This window comes from Atractosteus spatula, chromosome 16 (assembly GCF_055471065.1).
Source record: "Atractosteus spatula isolate fAtrSpa1 chromosome 16, fAtrSpa1.hap1, whole genome shotgun sequence".
NCBI lineage: Eukaryota > Metazoa > Chordata > Actinopteri > Semionotiformes > Lepisosteidae > Atractosteus > Atractosteus spatula.
The window spans coordinates 4,402,330-4,423,339 of record NC_142721.1 but is presented as its reverse complement, the minus strand read 5'-3'; the positions used below and the strand labels follow the sequence as shown (position 1 = coordinate 4,423,339).

The 21,010-nt window shown below is 41.1% G+C and overlaps 1 protein-coding gene across 2 annotated transcripts; it reads left to right on the top strand.

Annotated features, from left to right (window-relative positions):
• Nucleotides 1-1,320: 1,320 nt before the first annotated feature.
• Nucleotides 1,321-20,322, top strand: nap1l4a (nucleosome assembly protein 1-like 4a). 2 transcript variants are annotated; one of them, XM_088935133.1, is made up of 15 exons: nt 1,321-1,401; nt 3,051-3,101; nt 5,595-5,694; nt 6,932-7,073; nt 7,622-7,708; nt 9,029-9,160; nt 11,350-11,421; nt 11,823-11,962; nt 12,494-12,639; nt 15,510-15,532; nt 16,155-16,271; nt 16,362-16,397; nt 17,040-17,090; nt 17,983-18,014; nt 18,874-20,322. In XM_088935133.1, exons 2-14 carry the CDS (start codon nt 3,074-3,076, stop codon nt 17,986-17,988), a joined length of 1,080 nt encoding a protein of 359 aa, XP_088791259.1. In that variant the 5' UTR covers nt 1,321-1,401; nt 3,051-3,073; the 3' UTR covers nt 17,989-18,014; nt 18,874-20,322. The 2 variants fall into 2 exon arrangements, with proteins under 2 accessions (XP_088791259.1, XP_088791257.1); XM_088935131.1 differs by lacking the exon at nt 17,983-18,014.
• Nucleotides 20,323-21,010: the final 688 nt, after the last annotated feature.

The following is a 21,010-nucleotide window of genomic DNA, read 5'->3' as shown; positions in this document are numbered from 1 at the left end:
ATTTTTTTCCAGTGCTAATGAATCTTCAATCTTCAAAAAAAAACAATGTCTCATCCTGGAATATGTTTTGCTTTTTTTGTTAGCCAAGGTTTTCAAGACGGACTCCACCCCATCAACATATCAGCTTGCAAGACACGATGTCTCCATTTCCTTTGCTATGGACAGCTCTGATGAGGAATCGAAAAAGAAGAAGGCTGAGTACTGGCTGAAAATGAGCCTTGGCCTTTCAAATAATCGGTCTCTTTTTTTTGGGGTTAGTTCCTCTTTATCCCCCAACCACATTGTTCAAAACTAACAATTGATTGTGCTCTGTGCTCCAGGTGCAAAACACTTGCTTTCCTTTAGCTTTCTCTGTCAATTCTCTTCCTTGCCGTCATTTGGAAGGTAAGCTTTGAATGCACTCTGCCTTGTTTCAAACCCCCCTTTTTAATACTCAATTCATTTGTTATTTAGTACAGACCTATTTACAACACATTTCCACAAAGTGCTTTATAGGTAATGGGGACTCCCCTCCACCACCAGTGTGCAGCCCCACCTGGATGATGCGATGGCAACCAGAACACTCCCCACACTCTCAGTGGGGAGGAGAGCAGAGTCATGAAGCCAGTCCAGAGATGGGATTAGGAGGGCATGAGCTGAAAAGGCCTTTATTCTGATAATCTGTGTAAGCAAGCAGTACATCTTCCTTACTTATTGCTTCTCCACTCTAGTGAAGAGCAATAATGCAACATTTATAAATGATAAAACGCCATCTATCGCACGGCTCTCACACAGTCGCACATATGGGGGAGACAATTTAGAAACACCAGTTCATCTAGTGCCAGTGTGTTCTGGGAGATAACAGGAGCTTGGGGTGACGATCCACACGACCGAAGTCCAAACAGCAGGGCTCCTTTGTGCTGCGAGGAACCAACACTAACCGTCACGGCATCCAGCCACCCTTAACCAACATAACCAGAGACTCCCAGCCCTTACTCGGTGTTACTTCTCGATCAGCAACACCCATTCGGTACTTACTGCACACGCCTCACCACCTCCCTCCCAGTTAGTGCAACTTGCCCGTTACTCAATTCCTTTCAAACCACTAATGACTGTGATGGCTTAGGCCTACTGCCGTCTTGTCTTTTAACCATTCGACGGCTTTAAAACTGCATAACACATAACACATAAACTGGACTAAGTACTCATCGCCGCCCTGCAAACATTTCTAATTTCGACTCTCTGCCTCCTGACTCCCCTATCGCAGCCAGGTAACCAATGGCGTGCGGCCTTGCTTGGAATTCCTCCTTCTCGTTAGGGCGGCCAGACGACGCTTCGGCCAATCAGAGGCGGCGTTAGTGCGGGGTGAGGACCCTTCGTTGCGGCTGGAAGCGTGAGAAAAAGAAGGGGAGCAGCTCTGAGGTAATACAGAGGCAGAAAAACTCGATCTTGCGGGGGAAAAAAAAATAAAATGTCGTTGATTTGGGTGGTAAATTATTGTTCTGATTGAACGGAGAGGGACGTCAGTGGGAGACTAGATCAGAGAGAACTGCTGCGTAATTGTTGGCGAAATACCTATTTAGGCACATGTGGGGGATTTAAGTGAAAGAAACAGGCGCGCCTGTCACCGAGGGGGAGAGAGGAGGAAAAAAAAAAAAACTTCAGATGGACACTGACAAACTGACTTTGAATGCGTTGTCGGAAGCGTAATCGAGATCACAAACTGATAACGAAGCCCGCCGCCGATCCCCGTCCGTGTATGCGGCTGTGCCGTGCAGGCGGGCTGAAGACGGGCCGTTTTGTGCTGCATTTGATTTAAAGTTCTGCATCTTGAGTTACTTGGCTGAGTAAGACGATTTCACGTCGACGCAGTTTAAACCAACCGGCGCACGCAGGTCGAAATTACACGACTCTTCCAGGAGACAGTTGCCAGTTTTTATATATAACATATCTGTAGCTATTTTTTTTGTTGGGGGGGGGGGGGGGGGGATTGTTTATGCTTTTTAATCGCGACGCGGCGAAGTGTCGCCCTCCTGTTTGACAGCCGAGCGGCGGTGGCTGTCGCCAGCGAGGGTGAAAAGCGACGCTTTAACCGCTGCCCTGAGCCGACTTGTTCATACCGAGCCAGGCACAAAGTTTATATTTCAGCTCAAGTGAAAACTGGAAGCAGGGCTTGGACACACGAACGCGTTGTTTCGTAGCAAGCTGGCTGCATTTGAAAGGCTCTGCGTCCGTCTTGTGATATGGTTTTTAATTAGACGTTTAATGTATTGTTTAAAACTTTTTGAAAGTAAAATGCCGAGGGGAGATCATCAGAAACGATCTTGTATCCTTATTATTTTTGCTGTCACCACCTCTTGAATGTCATTACGCGTCTTTGGTTTGTTTTTGTATTGCGTACAACTTTTGTAAAAGTCACTGGTTTCACATATGAAGTGCTTGCGGTCGAAAAAAGCGGACACACTGTTCACTAATTACTGAAGAGAAACTTTTATGTCCTGAAGGATTTTTTTCTGCTGCACAAATTGAGGTCTATAACTGTTGTTTTCTAGTTTACCTGATTTTGTTTTGTACTTTTGACACCAAGGTTACAAATCATGCTCAATATTTTGCCTTTCTCCCGTATATTTAACCTGAGAATACAGTTTTTTTGTAGGTGTGCAACTGCATTAAATAAACAGAGAAATTATATATGTTTGAATGTCACTGTAACCCAATTCCGAGTTTGTTGATGAATCTTTTATGCACGGTTTTGCGTTGGTATTGAAAGTAAGATTTGTATGGAAGCAGCACTCGCTGTTGTTCAGGAGGCCGGATCTGCTTTCCTCACCCGACTTCCTTGGCTTGAGCCTTAAGGATGATATTTTTCAGGAGGAAATTTTGTTGTACTGAAATCCCAAGTAATATTTTATGCTGAAATAACACCAGCACATGAGATGCACTGTACTATAGGAAAGAATGTTAATTGCATAAATAATAACAGCATGGGGTATAGATCTCTCCTTTATGTACTGGTAGAGCATAGAGGTTGTTTTGTTCACACCGCTGATGAGTCTCGTCTTCTGTTGCAGTCAGACGTGGCCCAGCTTTTGCGATGGAGGGAGAAAAGAATGAAGTCAAAGGTAAATATTGCACTCGTGGGTGATCCTTCTGATCCGTTTTTCAAGCAACTGACAGGGTTCCAGCAGTATCTGCCAGGTCCTTCCTGCAAAACCTTTTTTTCTGGTCATAACCCGGATGGAAAGAGGTGGTCTGCTGGTCTGAAAAGGTGCCCCTGTTTTTGTATGAGCCCTTCACATGGCAGTGTCATGGAAAAAACATGAAAGGGGAATGGCTGTCTGCAGTGGAGCACATCTGGTTTGAAAAGCCACTGTAGTCTGTGTTGCGTGTTGCATCCTGCATGCGAGTAGGACAGATGAAGTCAGGGCTTTCTGATCACAGCAATTCAGTCCGTTTTTTTTTCTTTTCCACAGGATGATCTAAATCCCTTTGGGATATCATCCACATGTCTCTAACCCATGTCTCTAATAGCTGTTTTCAAACTTGCAGGTGGCTATAGTTGTTCTCCCATCATTCCTGACCCTGACTGTAGGTTTGATTTATTCTTTCGAAATGTCTCATAGCAGAAACCGAGCCAAGTGTGGTTGCTGGAATATTATACCCTTTGACACAGAATGGAAAGCACATCTTACACAAGTCACATTCAAAATACCCAAATTTGCATGGATATCCTGCTGCAGCACAACCTCAGAGGAGTGATTTAATTCTCAACAAGTTCCACATGCAGTTCTCTCTGTGGACCCATGAAGCTCTCTAGTAGGGATCTAGAGTTTCTGGAAGGGAATTTAGCAGGCTGTGGGTGCCCTGCTGTGCATTCTCTGCCTAGCTGCAGTGAAAGTGCGAGAGTCTAGGCCAAGCACCTGTTCTGTCACACTCGTGTAAGATTTGCCCAATCACTTTGGGTATTATTTCTTCACTTGCATAAACTAATGTTTAAGCCTGTGCCTGGAGTCTAGCGCAAATGATGTTATACTATTTACTGTACTAGGTACCATCCCATGTGTTGCAAACATTTATTGTGTACCTGCATAAGCATTTTTTCACCTGCTCAAAACAGTTTGGATCTCCATTGTTTTGAACGATTTTGATCGTGGGAGAATCTCCTTTGAGCCATTGCTAACTCCACATTCCCCGGCCAGAAGACCTGCAGCATCTGCTGCAGGGGTAACTGCAGCTCTGCAGGCCTCTAGCAGGTTAGCAGGCTGGGACTTTCTGTTGGTCACAGTTCGACCTGCTCTCCCAGCAAGGACGCTTACTGTGGATGAGCCCTTGCTTGGTGTTAAAACAACTTGCCTCGGTCTGTCCTGGCGGGCCATGTGAATCAGACTAACTCAGAGACTTATTTTACTGTTTTATACAACTGCGGCCGTTTCACAGCATTAGCATAAAACTTGTAGTTAGTAATGGAATCCAATGTGCACAGCGTATTCAGGCAATAAAAAGACACAACCCAGTTCCTATTGTGATATCTGAAATTTGGGTAAAACAAATAAGAGATGCTTGTTTCCTGGGTTTCCCTGATGCCTCTCAATGTCACATGTGCCCTTACTGCAAACAAACAAGTGGATTTTATTATGCAATCATTTCCCCAGAGGAGCAATTGCAGTACTGCTGAATGTTGCAGTTAGTTAACAGAGCTTCCTTAGAGCAGGGTCAGACTCGGCCTGCATACTCCTGTTAAAAAGGTCGATCTTGAACACTTGAAATTAAACAGTAATAATACGCTGCCGTATATTTAGTTCAAAATAAGCTGATTTTTGAATTTTTGTTTGCAGCCTTGAATTTTTTTGTTCATTAACCTGCAGGGATGTTCTCAACCTTTTAGATTTAATATGAATATTGTTAGCCATCACTATCAATAAAGCAGTTTTGAAGTTGTTAGGCTGTGAAGCAGTGATGCTGAAGTTTGCAGTGTGCATATGAATGCTAAAAGACTCGGTGCACGTCGGATAATTTGTATATATGGAGTCCAGTACTGATTTTCCCAATTTATGAAAATTGTTCCATTTCTGTCTCCATTGAACGTGACCTACTGTAGGTTAGGGATACTGTTTAAAGGACTGAGTAATTAAATGTCAGTTGCGTGGTAAGCAATTCATTTTGAAGCCTTGTAGACATGAAGATAGTCTTATTTTCTGGAGCACTCGTGATGCTTCTGGTTTTGCTTCTTCCCTGGCAGCGCTGTACCCAGGTGTCATTGAAAAGGTCACCACTCTCCACTTTTGTGTAGCATGAAAAGCAAGCAGCAGTTGACAAGGGGACAGGTGGGGCCGGTGGGTGACGAGGGACTAGCAGGTTCACCTCCTACACTGTCAGCCGTGCTGATTGTGTTTTTGGGTTTTTGAGATGAGGCGGCCTGTGTAAGAGAGGCTAGACCCTCAGGGGGAGGGGGAGCAGGAGCTGGGTGGTTAGACCTGTCAGGGAGCTGAACTGGTTTCTCTCACTCCCGGTGTGAACTGTGTTCATTGTGCAATTCTTTTATTCTGTTTTTTTTTGGATGAAGATGGACATCTTTTATGAGTGTGTGATCCTGTCCTTTCCTCTTGTTTGGGTAGGCAAGGTGGGAGATCAAGTTATGCAGAATCCTCAAGCCCTGGCAGCTCTTCAGGAAAGACTTGACAGTGTGTCCCACACTCCTTCCACCATCATTGAAAGGTAAGGGATTCATTGTGTCACTGGTGAACTAAACAGTAAACTGGTAAGTCCATAACCCCTTATACAACCTGCCTGAGTGTTTCCTGAACACCCTATGGAATATAAAGAAACCTAGGACATCTCCGAGATGAAGAACATGGTACCAACAAAAACTGTCAAGATACATAATTCATTGTAATCTTTCTTTCTTAATGTGATTGAAGAGGAATGAACAGAGATGACAACATCTCTGACCAAATCCTCAGTTCAGGAGGCACTAATTTCTCTGGAAAATCCCAGTGTTGAGCAGTTCTGGTCAGTTCACGTGACAGTGGGGGCCGGGGTTTTGGCATCTGCTTGCAGTGCTCGCTGTTAAAGCCTGGCTTTGAAGTCGGCACGGGGCCATCCCATTGTTTGTGTTGTGAACTTCAAACCCTCAACTCCCAGTCTTCCAACTCCACTGAATTACAGAGCGAAAGCTAGTGCTGATGTAAAACAAATGGATTTAGAGTGCAGTCTTTAAAATATATAGCTTTAATAGCAGTATCAATTATACTGAACTTCTGAAACATGTCTCGTTTCTACTATTGCTATACGGTTTATTTATAACAAAGCCTTCAAATCAGAAAGTGCCAGATTGGAATTGTTTATCACAGGTTAAAGGTAAAAGTTTGATTTGGGTTCCAGCTACAGCTGCGTCTAAGACAAACCAAGTTTATTTTTGTGCACACACTTGTCACACGCCCCGGAGAAGAGTGAACTTGAGAGAAACCCGAGATGCTCAAGATTCAGAAAGGGACTGACGTCACCCCAGCCTGTTACTTTGTATTCAACATTGGTCTTCTGCAAAAGAGAGAGAAATTAAGTTCAGTTCTTTGTATAACACAGCTTCATGGGACTGTGTTGTCCTGAGCGTGTCTTTAAGTAATTGGCGGAGTGGACAGGAATAGCATGATGACAGTGCACTCTGCTGGCTTCAGATTTATGGACCAACAATGCTGAAGACGGTCAGATAGTAGGGGTGAGAGATTTGTCATCGCTGCTTTACAGACATCTGACCTCAAAATCCTGAAGAACATACTTCGTGTGGTTCATCACCAGAGCTTACTATGTTTTTTTTTTTAAAACTTCATGCCTTTTAATTAACCTTTCCTCTGATAATCCAAAAGAGGAAGAAAACAAAAGGAGCCTCTTGGTTGTTTCAGCACTGGACTGTCCAGATAGGAATCGCTGATGAGAACTTTGTTTGTTGCTGCAGTTTACCGAGGTCGGTCAAGAGACGAGTCAATGCCTTGAAGCTGCTGCAGGTCAAGTGTGCACACATAGAAGCCAAGTTTTATGAGGAAGTTCACGAGTTGGAGAGAAAGTACGCGGCCCTCTACCAGCCTTTGTTTGACCAGGTAGGGGGATGATTGATGTGTTTGATGTGCCTCACTTCTGCACTGTTGGTTAACCTTCTGGCAGCGACCTCTGACCCCAGGTTCCATTCCAGTGCTATATTCATCCCACTAGAACGAGTGGCCTGCTGCCTTACATCGAGTGTGGCTATTTCCACAGCTGGGAACAGTGCTAATGGAGAAAAACGGCAAATGCTGTAGGGTAACAGTAATCCTTACTATGCCCATTTTTTTTTAGATGATAGACCAGATCTTTGGCGCGCTTTATTTGATAAAACATCATTGTTCATTTAAGATGGTTCTCCCCTGCTCTGCAGTCTTCAATGGCTGTCATATGCAAGATGTTACTTCCTGAAGTAAATGTTTCTCAATGCCAGAAATTGTATGGTGGAAATGTAGTTCTCCGAGAGCACAGTGCATGTTTGTCTTGCGGCATTAATTAAGAGAAGAATTCTGAAACACTGCAGCTTTTTCTATGAATGATCAGTGAAAGCCTTCAAAACTACCGTTTACCTGGAGCTTATTGTTCTCCCTGGTGTCTTTTCCTGCAGAGACGAGATGTGGTCACTGGAGGAGTGGAGCCCACAGATGAGGAGTGTGAGTGGCACAGTGACAGAGAAGATGAGGAGGAGTTAGCTGTGAGTGTGTTAGACGTCATTCGCTTTTTTTTTTGTAGGCAGAATTGTAATTGTAATCAAACCTCAATCCTAGGCAAGATTCGCTGGTAATGTAGTGCGTGGAACAAACTACTGTATTCTTTAGGTTTCTTAGTATCTGTGTATTGATTATTGATCTTACAGTGTCCATCTTCAATTAAAATGAGAGAAAAAATAGTGAGTTACCCATAAATGCTCAAATGAAGCTCAAATGTGTTTAATAATATTGAAATGTGGGTGCTGTCATGTTAAAAAAACATCTATGCACCTGTGTTGCATCTGAGGTATTCCGATATTGAGAACGGGTGTGATGCCTCTACAGTGTTTCTGTTCCTCCTAATTTGGTATCATCTGCAAACTTGACTAGTTTACTGACTATTCCAGAATTAAGATCATTGACCTAAATTAAAAAGAATTGTGGTCCTAATACAGATCTCTGCAGTACTTCATTAATTCACCAATTACAACACCCCAGGTTGAGGATTCACTCCTTATTCCGTCTCACAGCCTGAAGTATGAATCTTAATCTTTTATGGGAAACTATCAAAACGGTTCTCGAAATCTAAACGCATTCCTGTATGCCCTGTGTGTATCTGTTACTGTTGTTGTTTGTTCAGAGAGTTCTTCAGAAGTTAGACAAGACTTGTCTTTTAGAAATCCATGCCATTTCTAGGTTTTTATTTCCGTATAGGTGATGCTTTAGTTTAATTCTTGTAACCGTTTCCATTACTTTACATGCCGTAAAAAGTCAGATTTATTGGTCTATAGTTACATGGTTTGACTTTTTTCAGCCTTTTCATGTAATACATCTACAATTCTAAAGTTCCTGGGTGCTATCCCTATCTTAAGGGACTTCTGGAAGAGTTGTATCAGTGGATTCTGATTAAACGTGTTAGAGTAAATCTGTATTTCCACAGCCTATGTCTAGACGTTCTTCTTGTGATTACACCTGAAGAAGGCTTCACAGCCGAAACGTTGTGTTTTCTCTCTTCTCTTTTCAGCCTGGAATGAACCTATTACTTGTTCCTTTGCAGCCTACGCGTGCTGACGCAGCCCCCCACCTGAACTGCTTAGTGTGATTTATATGAAACAGTAGTTGGCTCTGTTTTTGTAAGCACTCGTAAGTGTCCGTCAGGTTAAGTGTACAGTGTTTTTTTTTTTTTTAAGGTAAAAGCAGGCATTGATAGCAGCGCATCCTGCTGCTGACTGTTGGAAAGTTGTTAGAGGCGCCAGTGGAGGTGAAAGGAGCTGCGCAGTGACCTGCTGCGGTGCAGATCTGACCGCGTTCCTCTCCCTCCTCAGGACGAACTGATGAAGAAAGCCACCGTGGAGGAGAACAAGGCGGACGCGGCCCAGGAAGAGGAGCCGCAGGGCATTCCGGAGTTCTGGCTCACAATCTTCCGGAGCGTGGACATGCTGAGCGACCTGCTGCAAGTAATTGTTCCTCGTCTCTTTAGCTTTAGTTTAAAGGCCTGAACCAGTCTAAACGTACAGCGTTATCGCAGAATGTTAAAGGGCACATCTTTTTTTTTTTTAGGCAGAAATTGCCTCTAAAACTCTTCCAAAAAAACTTCAACTGCTGTCGCTCTGAAGTTGGGTCCTGTTCTGTAGGCTAACGAGTTGAGGATAGTTGTTTTAAAGAAGAGTCATCCCTAGAACACATATGACTGTACATGTAGATGAAATAACATAAAGCCAGACTTCAGTTTCAAGAGGAGAGCTGCAGGGTGATTTGTGGAAACCCATTATTAAGTAAGGAGTGTGTATGCTGAGATCTGGCAGAAACCTTCAGTTCTTAGGAGACTCTACAGGAGGAAACACTATGTAATTCTGTGCGAGAAAATGAAGCTGTTAGCAGAAAAAAGTCACATTCTGCAGTAAAAAGACATTCTGTGAGACTTTACTCTGTTTTTCTAAATCAAAATGGAATTTATTTAGAGATGTAGATAACTTGAGTAAATTGCCATGAATCAGTTCATTATGAAGTAGTATTGCCATTTTCTTTTTTGTCTGAGATGCTAAGACATGTTTCTTTTATCATATTCTTTAGGCTTGCCCTTCTAACTCTGCACCCTAGTGTACTAAGTGTTGTTTCTGCCCAGTTACTTGATTGTTTTCCTCAAATTGTTACTGTGGAAATAGGATGAAGCCCTTTGTTAGAATAACACTGACACCTAGGGGATTTAGACTGTCAGTACAGACAGGACTACCAAAGTAAAGGCGCACGTTTCCTCAGCTGCAGAAGCAGAATAAAGAGTTTTACAGAACTGGCAGCAAGTGCAGCTTTTTTTCTTAAAGAGGTGATGAGTAAATTGATCCTAAAGCATGTCTCACTGGTTTCCACCTTATCCTTATTTATGTAATTTGTATGATTTGTATCGCACAAAAACATTGAAACAGATTCCTTAAGTGAATAAAAGTCCATCTCACAATAATTCCTGATTAAGTGAAATAGTGTCAGTGAGGCCAGTTATGGAAATCATAATAAACAGTTGTCCACTTCTATGAAGTGTCATCTCTGCCAGTGAATTTCGTTTGCGTAATACTGAATTATTTCACTTGGAGCAGGTGCCCTGCATCCTGTAACACTTAGTGTTTTCATGTAGAGTAACTACAAGTCAGTGCACATTTGTACTTTGGACAGTGTTTGCTGTGCTGTTGGGGTGCAGTAGTATTTAAAAATTGAGCTTTTCGCATTGTTGAAGGTATATGTATTCCATTAACACGCACACATTGTAAGCGTTACAGCTATGTATTTTGGGAGCTTTCAAAAGGCATTATATAGCATTTTTCGTTTTCACTTTGACACGATGTTAGTCTCTGCTGTCATTTCCCACTACATTCAAAAGGCATGATATTTGTAATTTCTTAAGAATCGATTGCCTTTTTTAAGAGGAGCTTCTACAGGAAACGGAAGAAATATTTGTTACTGCTGTAACAATCCATTTTTTTATCTCTGCTTAAGAAAAGGTAGCCATGGGGATATTGCGTAGTTTGTGAAAAGAACAGCGGGCTGTTTTTTGCGGCTCGGCGTCTGTACATCAGCTGAAACATCAGCATTTTTTCACGTCAGCTGCTTGAAACAGGTCACTGGCAGGGTCGATCGCCCTTGCACTCTTCTTTTTAATAAGTACTTTGGCATTTCTGTCAACTGTCCATGTTCTTTTCTGTATTTGTATACACCTGTAAAGGATGTTGAATTTTGAATATCTTTTTTTTTTTGCAGGGCGACAAATCCTTTTTTTTTAAATAAAAATAAACTTGCAGTCCTCAGATGGTCTTCTGTGGTGGTTCCAAGACTAGGCAGTCAAATCTATTTCATAATAATCCACATCAGCAATCCCTGCTTTTGAGAATTTTATCACTGGAAGGAACTCAGTTTTGTGATCTAATTTCTATTGTGTCTTTGTGTGTGCTTAACTGAGGAAATCTTAATTACTAAAATGTACAGTCTTCGTGTATTTTATCCTGAAGGTTCTTTCATTGTAGTGTGAGAGCATTCACAACTGGACTTATTACAAGTTTAATTTCAGTACATTTAGCTATATTTTCAAAATGCTTTGGCAGAAAGGTCATCAATGGAATAGATGAGAGTATCACTTGTTTTCCATTCTTTTTGTTAGGAACATGATGAGCCAATTCTGAAACATTTGCAAGACATCAAAGTGAAGTTTTCTGATCCAGGAGAGCCGATGGTAGGTGCAGGTTATTTCATAATAACGTCAAGCACTAGTAACTTCGTGATGTTGCTTAACTTTTGCAGTTGCAGTTTTTGTCATTGTTTCAATAAAATGATGTAGTTTGTGGAGCTTTCAAGAAGGAAACGCTTAAGCAAACCTTAAATTGTCTTCGTTATTTGAATGCCTGATTTGAAGATCCTTTTGCTTAATTCATTTTTTAAAATCTACAAGATAAGACTTATAATTTAATGTAAATAGATTGATGTGCAGCTAAACTTGTTTTGTCCTTTTTTTTAAAGCATTGTAAGTCTTGTGACCCTTACGAGTCATCTTGGGTGAAGGTGAAACCAATCAGCAAATAATGATGAGAAGCTGTAACTCTTATGCGTTGTGTGGATTTTCATTTTTTTTTGTAGAGTTTTACCTTGGAGTTCCACTTTGAGCCCAACAGTTACTTCAACAACACTGTTCTAACAAAGGTCTACAAGATGAAGTCTGAGCCAGATCCTTCAGACCCATTTTCCTTTGAAGGGCCAGAGATTGTTGACTGTGACGGGTGAGTAAAGACCTGTCATTTCCCAGAGGGTGCCCCTTGAACATGCTTCTCCTAGGAGTGGGCCGGGTCACCCGAGTAACCGTGGGAATGAAAATGTGTCTTGTCAGGATCGGTACTCAGGCTTCAGGAAGTGTCTTCTCTTTTGTCGCAGCACAGAGATTGGCCAATCTGCAAACACTCATGTTCGCTTAATCCATGAGAGGCCATCAGGACTCTCTGATTTAACAGTGTTAAAAACATAAGGCTTATTAAAAACATAAGGCTTAAATTCCGTAAAGCTTACCATTGGTAGTTGTTTTGGTTCATTAAGTGTAAAGTTGCTTATCAGAATATTTTAGAGACTCATTTTGTATTTCTTAAATAGATTACAATCTATTCTTAGGGTGTCAGTGTAAAGTGTGACTTTTCGTACACTTTTTGTTCCTTTGCCTGTTCTGAGCGCTGTAATAGCCATGAAGGTGGAGTGAGTAAGTTGTAACCAGTCTGGCTGTGCTCACAGCCCTAATGGAATTTCCCCCCTGTTCTGTGTAGCTGTGAGATTGACTGGAAGAAAGGCAAGGATGTGACTGTGAAAACCATAAAGAAGAAGCAGAAGCATAAGGGCCGTGGCACAGTGAGGACCGTCGTCAAGCAAGTGCCCAACGACTCCTTCTTCAATTTCTTCAACCCTGTCAAAGGTACAGGGCTCCTAATGAAGCAGAGCCAGGCTCACTCAGGCACTGCGCTCACAGTACCTCCAACCCTGTGTACAGGAGCGCTTAAACACACAGCTGCCTTGTCATCTACAATGACACATGACTGGTACATGACTAAGCGGTTTTAAATGGTCACCTTCATGCTGTTGGGTTATAATTAGCCTGTTATTGAAATTGCCTTAGACAGAGGTCAGTAGGTAGGAGACCTGAGGCTCCAGCTACCTGAATGAAATCCAGTTAATTTCTCGGTCTATGCATATTGAATTCCTGTCACTGTTATTTTACTCTTAAGCATATTCTAAGCTCTGTGGCACGTTGATGGTATTATACATTTTATCTTTTAATGTGTCATATTTCATATATATTTCATATATAAATATTCAATATTTCCTCATTTATTTAATGGTCTAGAAGACGGATATGAAGGTCTCCATAGGATAAAAATGCCCTCCAGTAATTCGGTGTCCAGTAAGGAAGCAGTGTTCGTTTGGAAGGCTGTACTTGGTGATAGTGACCATGGCTGTGCAGTTTTCTCTGCTTCTCAGTAAGTTCAGCAGTTTCCCACATGGTTGCTGCCCAGCTGTCTTGTGAGGATTCGTTACTTTTCAAAGAGCAAGGCCTCTGTATACTAGTCCCTTTTTCTAAGTGACATGACAGCAGGTGGCAGCACAACCCCACTTTTTTATCACCATCCAGCCCTTGCCAGAAAGCGGCTTATTCCTGCTAGTAAGCCTCACCCAAGAGGCAGAAGTTCAGGGCTCAAGGTGGGCCTACGCCCTCGAGGTTGCCAGGAATGGGACGCTCCAGTTCACACACGTCACCATGCCATTCACACATTTTCTTCAGGTCAGTTGCCACACAGCAATCTAATAGGCCTGTTGTACTGTAAAGTGACATCAGGAAATGTGGTCTTGGTGCCCAGTGGCTCTGTACATTTCCACTGAAGGCTGATGTAAATGAGGCGTCAGGCTAAAGTTAAAAAATTATGATTTTCATATGACTTGTTATGGCATCTGTCCTTGTAGAACAGCACATACTTATTGGATAGTGTCTGAAAGTTACTGTAGCACCTCCCCTGTACCTCTGTACAGAAGTAATCTAATGTAGTGATGCTGACATACAGATTTATAGTGACTTTCAGAGCACTTTTTGACAGTAAATCTTTGCATCCTTTTGTAAATCTCATTTTACTTGCTTCACACGTTTAACATCATACTGTAAAAGACCTCTAATGCTCTTAATGAGTCAGTAGGTTTCATGTCTTTTACATATGAATGATTGATATGCTCTTAAATACTTCCTTAACAGTTGCAGAAGGCTGAGACTTATTGCTTCTCTGTAGTGCTGAATTACTCTATATCTGATGATGGCTAGTGTCCCACATACTAGTTCAAGGGACTCTTGTTGGCTAAGTCTTGAGTAGGTGTGTAAAAGCTGGAGAAAATCCCTTTGTGTCAAATGTGCACGTTGAGTGTGTCAAGGTGTCTTATTAGCAGCTGTGATTAGACCTGAGAAATACCATACAGAAATATGAGGACTTACTGGAAATGCGTGCAGTCACATAATTCTCGGTAATTCTGTGCACTCACCTTTTCAAAGTCAGAGGAAGTCACATGTTCAGATTGCTAGATACCTGGGCTCCCAGCCAGCATTCCTGCCCTTACTGATAAAGGCCTGTGGAAGGGGACTTCAGTCTTCCTGTCACATGAGCTCTGATTAGCTGAACTCTGAAAGCCTTGTAAGATACAGTTTGAATTAGATTGTCGGATAAAAAAAAAATTCTCATCTTATGTTTTTTATGGACCTCACTATGTGGACTCATTGTTTAATTTGAAGCTGTGGTGGCTTTGACAGTGAGCACATGTAGCTGCTACTAAGCTCTAAACCATGTGGAATGTGGTCGGTCAGCTTTAAAGTGTGGGGAAGTTGTGACAGTTCAGAAATGACATTCATGAATTGCACTCACTAGATGCCAAGCGGTCTTACAGATTTGAATAAATTTGCTCAAGTGCTTGGGATCTTTTGCTTACCGAACGTACGTCAGCACATTCAACCTCTAAACTCACTAAAGTGAAACACTTTGTCATTACATAGAATGATGTGGGCTTTCATGTTCGTGTCTTAAAAACGATCTGCTTTTCTGATGTACTATATGTTTTTTTTTCTTGTGATTCCAATCAAGAATCGTAGAAAAATGTTCAAAAATATATTGAGATACATCAAAATCAGCACATGAGTACTGTAAGAGCTTTCATTGTGTTTTTAAAGCCTCTCACTACAGTATGTATGGAAAAACTGTTCTGCCATAGGATGTGGAATCAAGATTCTTTTTATCTTTAAACAGTGTTGTCAGCCACAGTGTGAATTGTGTCATGCTTTCTTTGACAGTCAAAGATGAATGAGAGACTGAATGTGTTTCAGCACTGGTCCTGTGGCTGAGAAAATTCTCCATATCTTGCAGTGGCTTGGATAAAACTGGAAGCAGTTTGTCACAAACACAAATATAGATTGTCATCAAGGTTGAATATAGATTGAGTCTAAGATGACTGTTAGATGACAGGCCTTGGGTTTGATTTCGCATCGAAGAAGAAATGCCTTCTGTGTAGAGTTTGTGTGCTCTGCTTGAATATGTGTGAGCTTTGTTCAGGTTTTTACCCACCTTCCAAAGACATTATTGTTAGCATACTGCTGTCCGGAATGTAATCCTGCCTTGCGCCCTGAGCTTCCGGGACAAGCTGGAAGCTTCTGTCCCTTCTAAAACTAGGTCATGTGCTTTTTGCTGTATTGCCTCTACAGCAGTTGTCTAACATTTTAATTTCTTATTCACAAAAAAACAAATTTCTGTCTTGCAGTGTCAGGAGACGGGGAAGCTTTGGTAAGTAACATTTGAAAAAGTTCCTGAGTGGACTGTGTTTTATAGAGATTCAAACAGGGTGGTGGCTTGGGATTATTTATGATTGCTTAACACTGGCACACCTTTTGGCATTCCTGCTACACATGGATGTGTCAGCTACAAGGTGCACGCTGAACGGGCTCTGCAGATCTATCGGGGTGGCGATAACAGGTCTTGGGTTTGATTTCACACTGAAGGAGATTCAGTGTGAGATTCGCCCTTCTGGTGTTCACTCGCAGAGCCACGTGCGTAGGGCTGTCCAGACATCTCTGATGTCTAATTACAAAAAGTGGATAAATACTTTTTTGTGGGTGATTAAAATTACAACATTGTGAGTTACAATGCTAGAAACATTTTAAAGAGTTTAACTGAGAAAAAAACAATTGGATTTTAGGTTACTTTAAGCAGTTAATATGAATAAATGTTACCTTTTTATTAAAGCAGTTACACCCAAAGTATGCGTTGACTAATTTGATTAGTTGTTTTACTTTTAATGTGTTGAGTCTGAATAATGTTTATTCTATCTTTTGTAGAGCAGCTGTGATTTCTGTTCTTAAATGTGCTCATTGTTCTTCAAATTGATATGATGTCTGTGGTTTTCCAGGATGAAGACTCCGAGTTCACTTTAGCCACGGATTTTGAAATTGGCCATTTTTTCCGTGAGCGGATAGTTCCCCGGGCGGTGCTGTATTTTACTGGAGAGGCCTTGGAGGATGAGAGCGTAGGTGTTGACCTTCACTGCACTTGCTGTTGTTGCCATTGCGTTTTCTGCAGCTGTCTGGGGGTTTAAAAAAATATATTTTTTTTGCAGTTCGAAGAGGAGGAGGGAGAGGAAGGCGAAGAGGAGGTGAGTACAACGGATTTAAAAAGGAAGATTCCATGTGAATATTGCAGAACTGTGATCTGTTTTATTTCTCATACCTTACCGATCAGGTGTGTATCTTCATTTAGATCAAAACTGAAAACTAAACTTGGATTTATTTATTGCATGCAAATTCATTGCATGATAATAAATGTTAACTGACATTGTTGCTATTTCACTATTTATGCTGTAGTGTGACATCAAGGGTTACTTAGAAGTCCATCCTAGGGATTTCTTTTAAATCAGAAGCCTTGATGTTCTAGTCCAGGAGTCTCGGCAATACAATAGGGGTATTTATGCTGTACAGACAGCTGCTGCAGAAATAGTTAATTATTGCTCAGACATTTTGCTCCAGTGGTGTTGTTTTTTGAGGTGCTTCAATACCTCTTGATAGTCCCAGTTTTACAGACTTGCAAAAAAATAGTTCCCCGACGTGATTTTCTGTTCGGATGATGTCATGTTTGTAATTCGTTACCAAACCTGGGTTTAGGATGGAAAAGCACAGTGTGGTTGCCTTGTTCTTCAGCTTTCTGATTATCTGTTTGAAGAGCTCAGTCTCCATAAACAGGTGCTACACTGTACAGTGAATCAGAATGTATTTTAATTCCCTTTTTGTTCTTCATACAGGACCATGAAGAGGAGGGAGAAGAAGATGACGAGGCCGACTATGATCCTAAGGTCAGTTTTCAAAGTGCTTTAATTTCCCTAAGCAACCTGGAATTTCTCCCTAATTCTGAACGAATTTCCAAGATTAGGCTGGTTACCTTTCTGATTTGGCTAAATATCCATTCTCCTACTTCTAATTCATTGTCATTAATCCTTATGAGACAGATTGACAAGGTGTTATCAGTGGTTCTAGAATCATGGCTTGTAGGAAGGGCCAGTCAGTCTGCAGATGAAATAAAGGAAAAATTTACTGATGCGTATATTGATTCCTGTTTTCATCTTTGTACAGAAGATTTATTCCTTCTGAATCAGGAAGGTAGAAGTTGAACCAATTGTTACTAGTTGCTTTAGGTAGAATAGATGGTAGTTACAAATGTGCATAGAAAATATATGTGTAGGAAATATGCTTTCTTAGCGTGTCTGTCCATCCTGCTTCATACCCCCTTTTTATTTTTCTTAATCAGAAAATGTGTTCCAGTGAAATATGTGTTTCAGGACTGTGTAGTTTGGTCATGTTATTTATGAATAGCTAAGCTCATTGCAGACATGGTTTTAGATCATTAGATAATTTAGTTGTTTTGATTACATTGCTTTAGACTTGTCTTGTTATCAACAAGTCCACCAAGGGATCTCAGGTTGGACAAAAGCATCTGGCAAATTGTGAGTAATAATAAATGCAGAAATGAAATTATTTAGAAGACTACAGCCTCTAAGGCTTCTGTAAAAACACAAGACAGCAGGACGTAATTAAATCAATTGTATGGAATTTGATCAGTTTCTTTCACTTGCAGAAATCTATGTTGACATATTTTGTCTTCCTTAAAAAAACAGCATTCACTGATTATTCTATCTTTATAAATTGGTGTTCAATGATTATTTTTTCTTTCTTACTCCCCCTGTATAGGCATAATTCATTCTCACTTCATAAACCTATAGGTAAGGGAGAAAATGGACATCTCCGGTCTTCATCATTTCTTTGTCTCACCCTGTATCTGTCTGAATGTAGCTGTCCTCCTTGTGCTGTGTCCTTAACAGCAAAGCCTGCATGATTAAATGGCATCACCCAGACGTCCTGGTTGTAGGATCTAAGGATTTTGTAGTGCTGCCATGTGTGCTGTTTGAAATTGGAAAAGCACACAGTATGAAAGGGCTGTAATATTTGTGAGCCCTTTGTGGTTTGTTGTAGCAGTAATAAGACCACATTTAAGGAAGATATTGCCACCTCTTTTTCCCACTTTTTGTCCATTATGATTCGATTATAGTTTGATTTGCTGATTGGCGACCTAAATCAAAATATTTTCCTGTCAGAAAAGATCCTAATTGGCCAAGTAAGCAAAAATCATTCTAAACTGGGAACTGAGAGCCTGTGTGCAACAGGTCTTTTTTTCACTTGCAGCTGTCTCTCCTGGCTGTGCTCTCCAGAGTGTCTTTTTTAAGAGTGGAAGTAGGCATCACATCTCCGGAACAGTTTCTTCTTTCTCAGACCAGGAGGCAGTGTTTTCTCTAACAAGGAAGACCTTAAACTTTGTGGTGATTTTATAGTGTCGACAAAGGTTCTCCTCTTTTCTCAGCTGCTTTCTGCGTCCTGTCTGAGGTGACAGAATGAGTGATGTCTCCCCTGTTTCAAGCTACTATTAACACTGTGGCCTCCTCCATATCCGCTTAAGCTTTGAAAATCCCACTCCTCCCATCAGCTTTCCTGATGATTTTCTTTCCTTTCCTTCCCCTTCAGAAAAATCCCGACTCTTCCCATCAGCTTCCTTGATGCGTTTCTTCCCCCTTTCTTTCGCTTCAGAAAGAAGCCACCCAGCCTGCTGAGTGCAAGCAGCAGTAACTTGAAGCTCCCACTGCCATGAGACTAGAGACGCCACGCCACCCAGATCCAACCCGATTCTCCGGTCTGCAGAATACATCCCTCACTGCAAAGCAATCGTCAAAATAACTTTAAAAAAAGACACAAAAATGTTTTAAGGTGCATGACATTTGTTTCCCAGATTATTGCAGTTTTTGCTTTACGTTGTACAGTGTAAACCTCAAACTTTGGGGAACTAAGGCAGTACAGAAGTGCAACCTACATCCTGGGTCACTTTCTTCAGATGGATTCACAGCACCATCACATTCCAGACCCCCTGTGAAAGGAATCATTTTAGCCTACTGATTTCTGACTTATCCACTTGCTCACATCAAAGGTTACTCAGGGGTTTTGTATGCTAAGAATCGATGTTTTAAAGTCCCTCCTAACACGATTCTTCATGTCATTGGGATTGCCTACTTATATTTACTCATGTCATGTTTTTATTTTGAAATCCAGTGTTTCACATATTTAGGTAAAGTTATTTATGTATTTTGTTCCTAGTTTGGATTTTGTATTGATTGAAATGAGAACTGTTTTGCACATCTTAATAGCACTCTGGCAAGCGAGGGGTTCATCCACTGTTAAATCCAAACCATTTTTTTGCCCCACGCCTTCCCCCTGTTAAATATCCATAATGTGGAGCTGCTGCTTTGCCGAAGCATTTGCAAATAACAAACTGTATAAAGTTTTGCCAAATTATTTTTATTCTAGAAACTTAGTGTAAAATACATAATGAAAAAATGTTTAGACTTAAACACGGGAAGGAGCTGGAAATGCACCAGCTGATGGATAGAGACGCATGCCTGGACTTGTGACCAAGTTGTAGACTTTCACGTCCATTCACTGGTAAGCTTTGGAGTGCTGTAGTTCTCAGCATGAGCAGGTGTTAGACTGTGGATTGACAGAGATGGAGAGCTCATTCAGCAATACCTTGTACAGTAGCTCAAATTTACATAAACTGAAATGCTTGAAAACGAATTACTGTCATCTTTACTACTCAAAAGTGTGATGAATTGATGAATGGTGATGCATTATAATATCCCTTAGGTCTTTAGAACATCTAGTTTTTTTCTAAGTCTCAGTAAAGTTTCTGAATGAATTTAGGCCTCACCATGAAAATACAGCAGGCCTAGGGATAGCATTTCTCAAACCCCTACTGAAAGCTACATGCAAAAGTGCACCTTTTAAATTGTTTTAAGCAGCTCTTCCCTGTAACAGAAACAGTTAAGCTAAGGCTGAAATTCAGTGGTTACCAGTCACAACACCATGCCCTTGTATGTAGACGTGTGTTTTGGCCTTACCTTGTTCTACACAATTTGTTACTCAATATGGTGTTTTCAATTTGTACAGAATAACTAGAATATTCTATTAAAAATTGTGCAACATGAATAGTCTGTTTTTTATGTGAATTTGAGTGTATTTATATATATTTTACAAACTGAGCGTTGGTTTGAAATCTATAAAAATAATTTCTGATCTCACATTGGAGTATCATTTGTTGTCCAGCTATCCACTTCCTGTGTTTATATAGCACAGAGAACAGGGCTGTTTGTGTCGGAAGCTTTTCTAGGTCTTGGGTTCCGCAGCACCTGAAGAGCTCGTTAAGAATGATGTGCCGATTTCGGGCTTACATTAATGTTGCATGGGAGACAACCAACTCTGAGTAAAGGAGCACTGCCCTGAGGCTGCAGTCTTTTTATGTGCTGATTTGCAGGGGTTCAAGTTAAGACAGCAAGATACTAGTGATTTTAAATTCACTTCATTCATAAAGTCAAGTCTTGATTCTACAGCAGTTAATATTTGCAGTCCCACCGAACTTTCTAGTTTTAATTCTGGCCACTTCTGTCTTGTTTCATTCAGTTCTGCACTGATGTCCTTTTTGTAGAATTAGTAAATACTCTTTAGCTCATAGATGTTTGGCACAGAGCTTGAGCAATTAATTGAAATTGCCTGTTCACACTTATACATGAGATATTAAAGACGTGGATTTGCTGGGGTATGCACGCATCAAAATGAGGGAACAAATATCTGCATTGCTCATGTTGTCTATGATTTTCAAATAGCTCCTGGTTATTTC

Coding starts and splice junctions, on each gene's coding strand:
- nap1l4a (XM_088935131.1), top strand. CDS start 3,074: ATGGAGGGAGAAAAGAATGAAGTCAAAG. Junction 3,102..5,594: donor AGAAAAGAATGAAGTCAAAG/GTAAATATTGCA, acceptor TTGTTTGGGTAG/GCAAGGTGGGAGATCAAGTT. Junction 11,422..11,822: donor CTGATCCAGGAGAGCCGATG/GTAGGTGCAGGT, acceptor TTTTTTTTGTAG/AGTTTTACCTTGGAGTTCCA.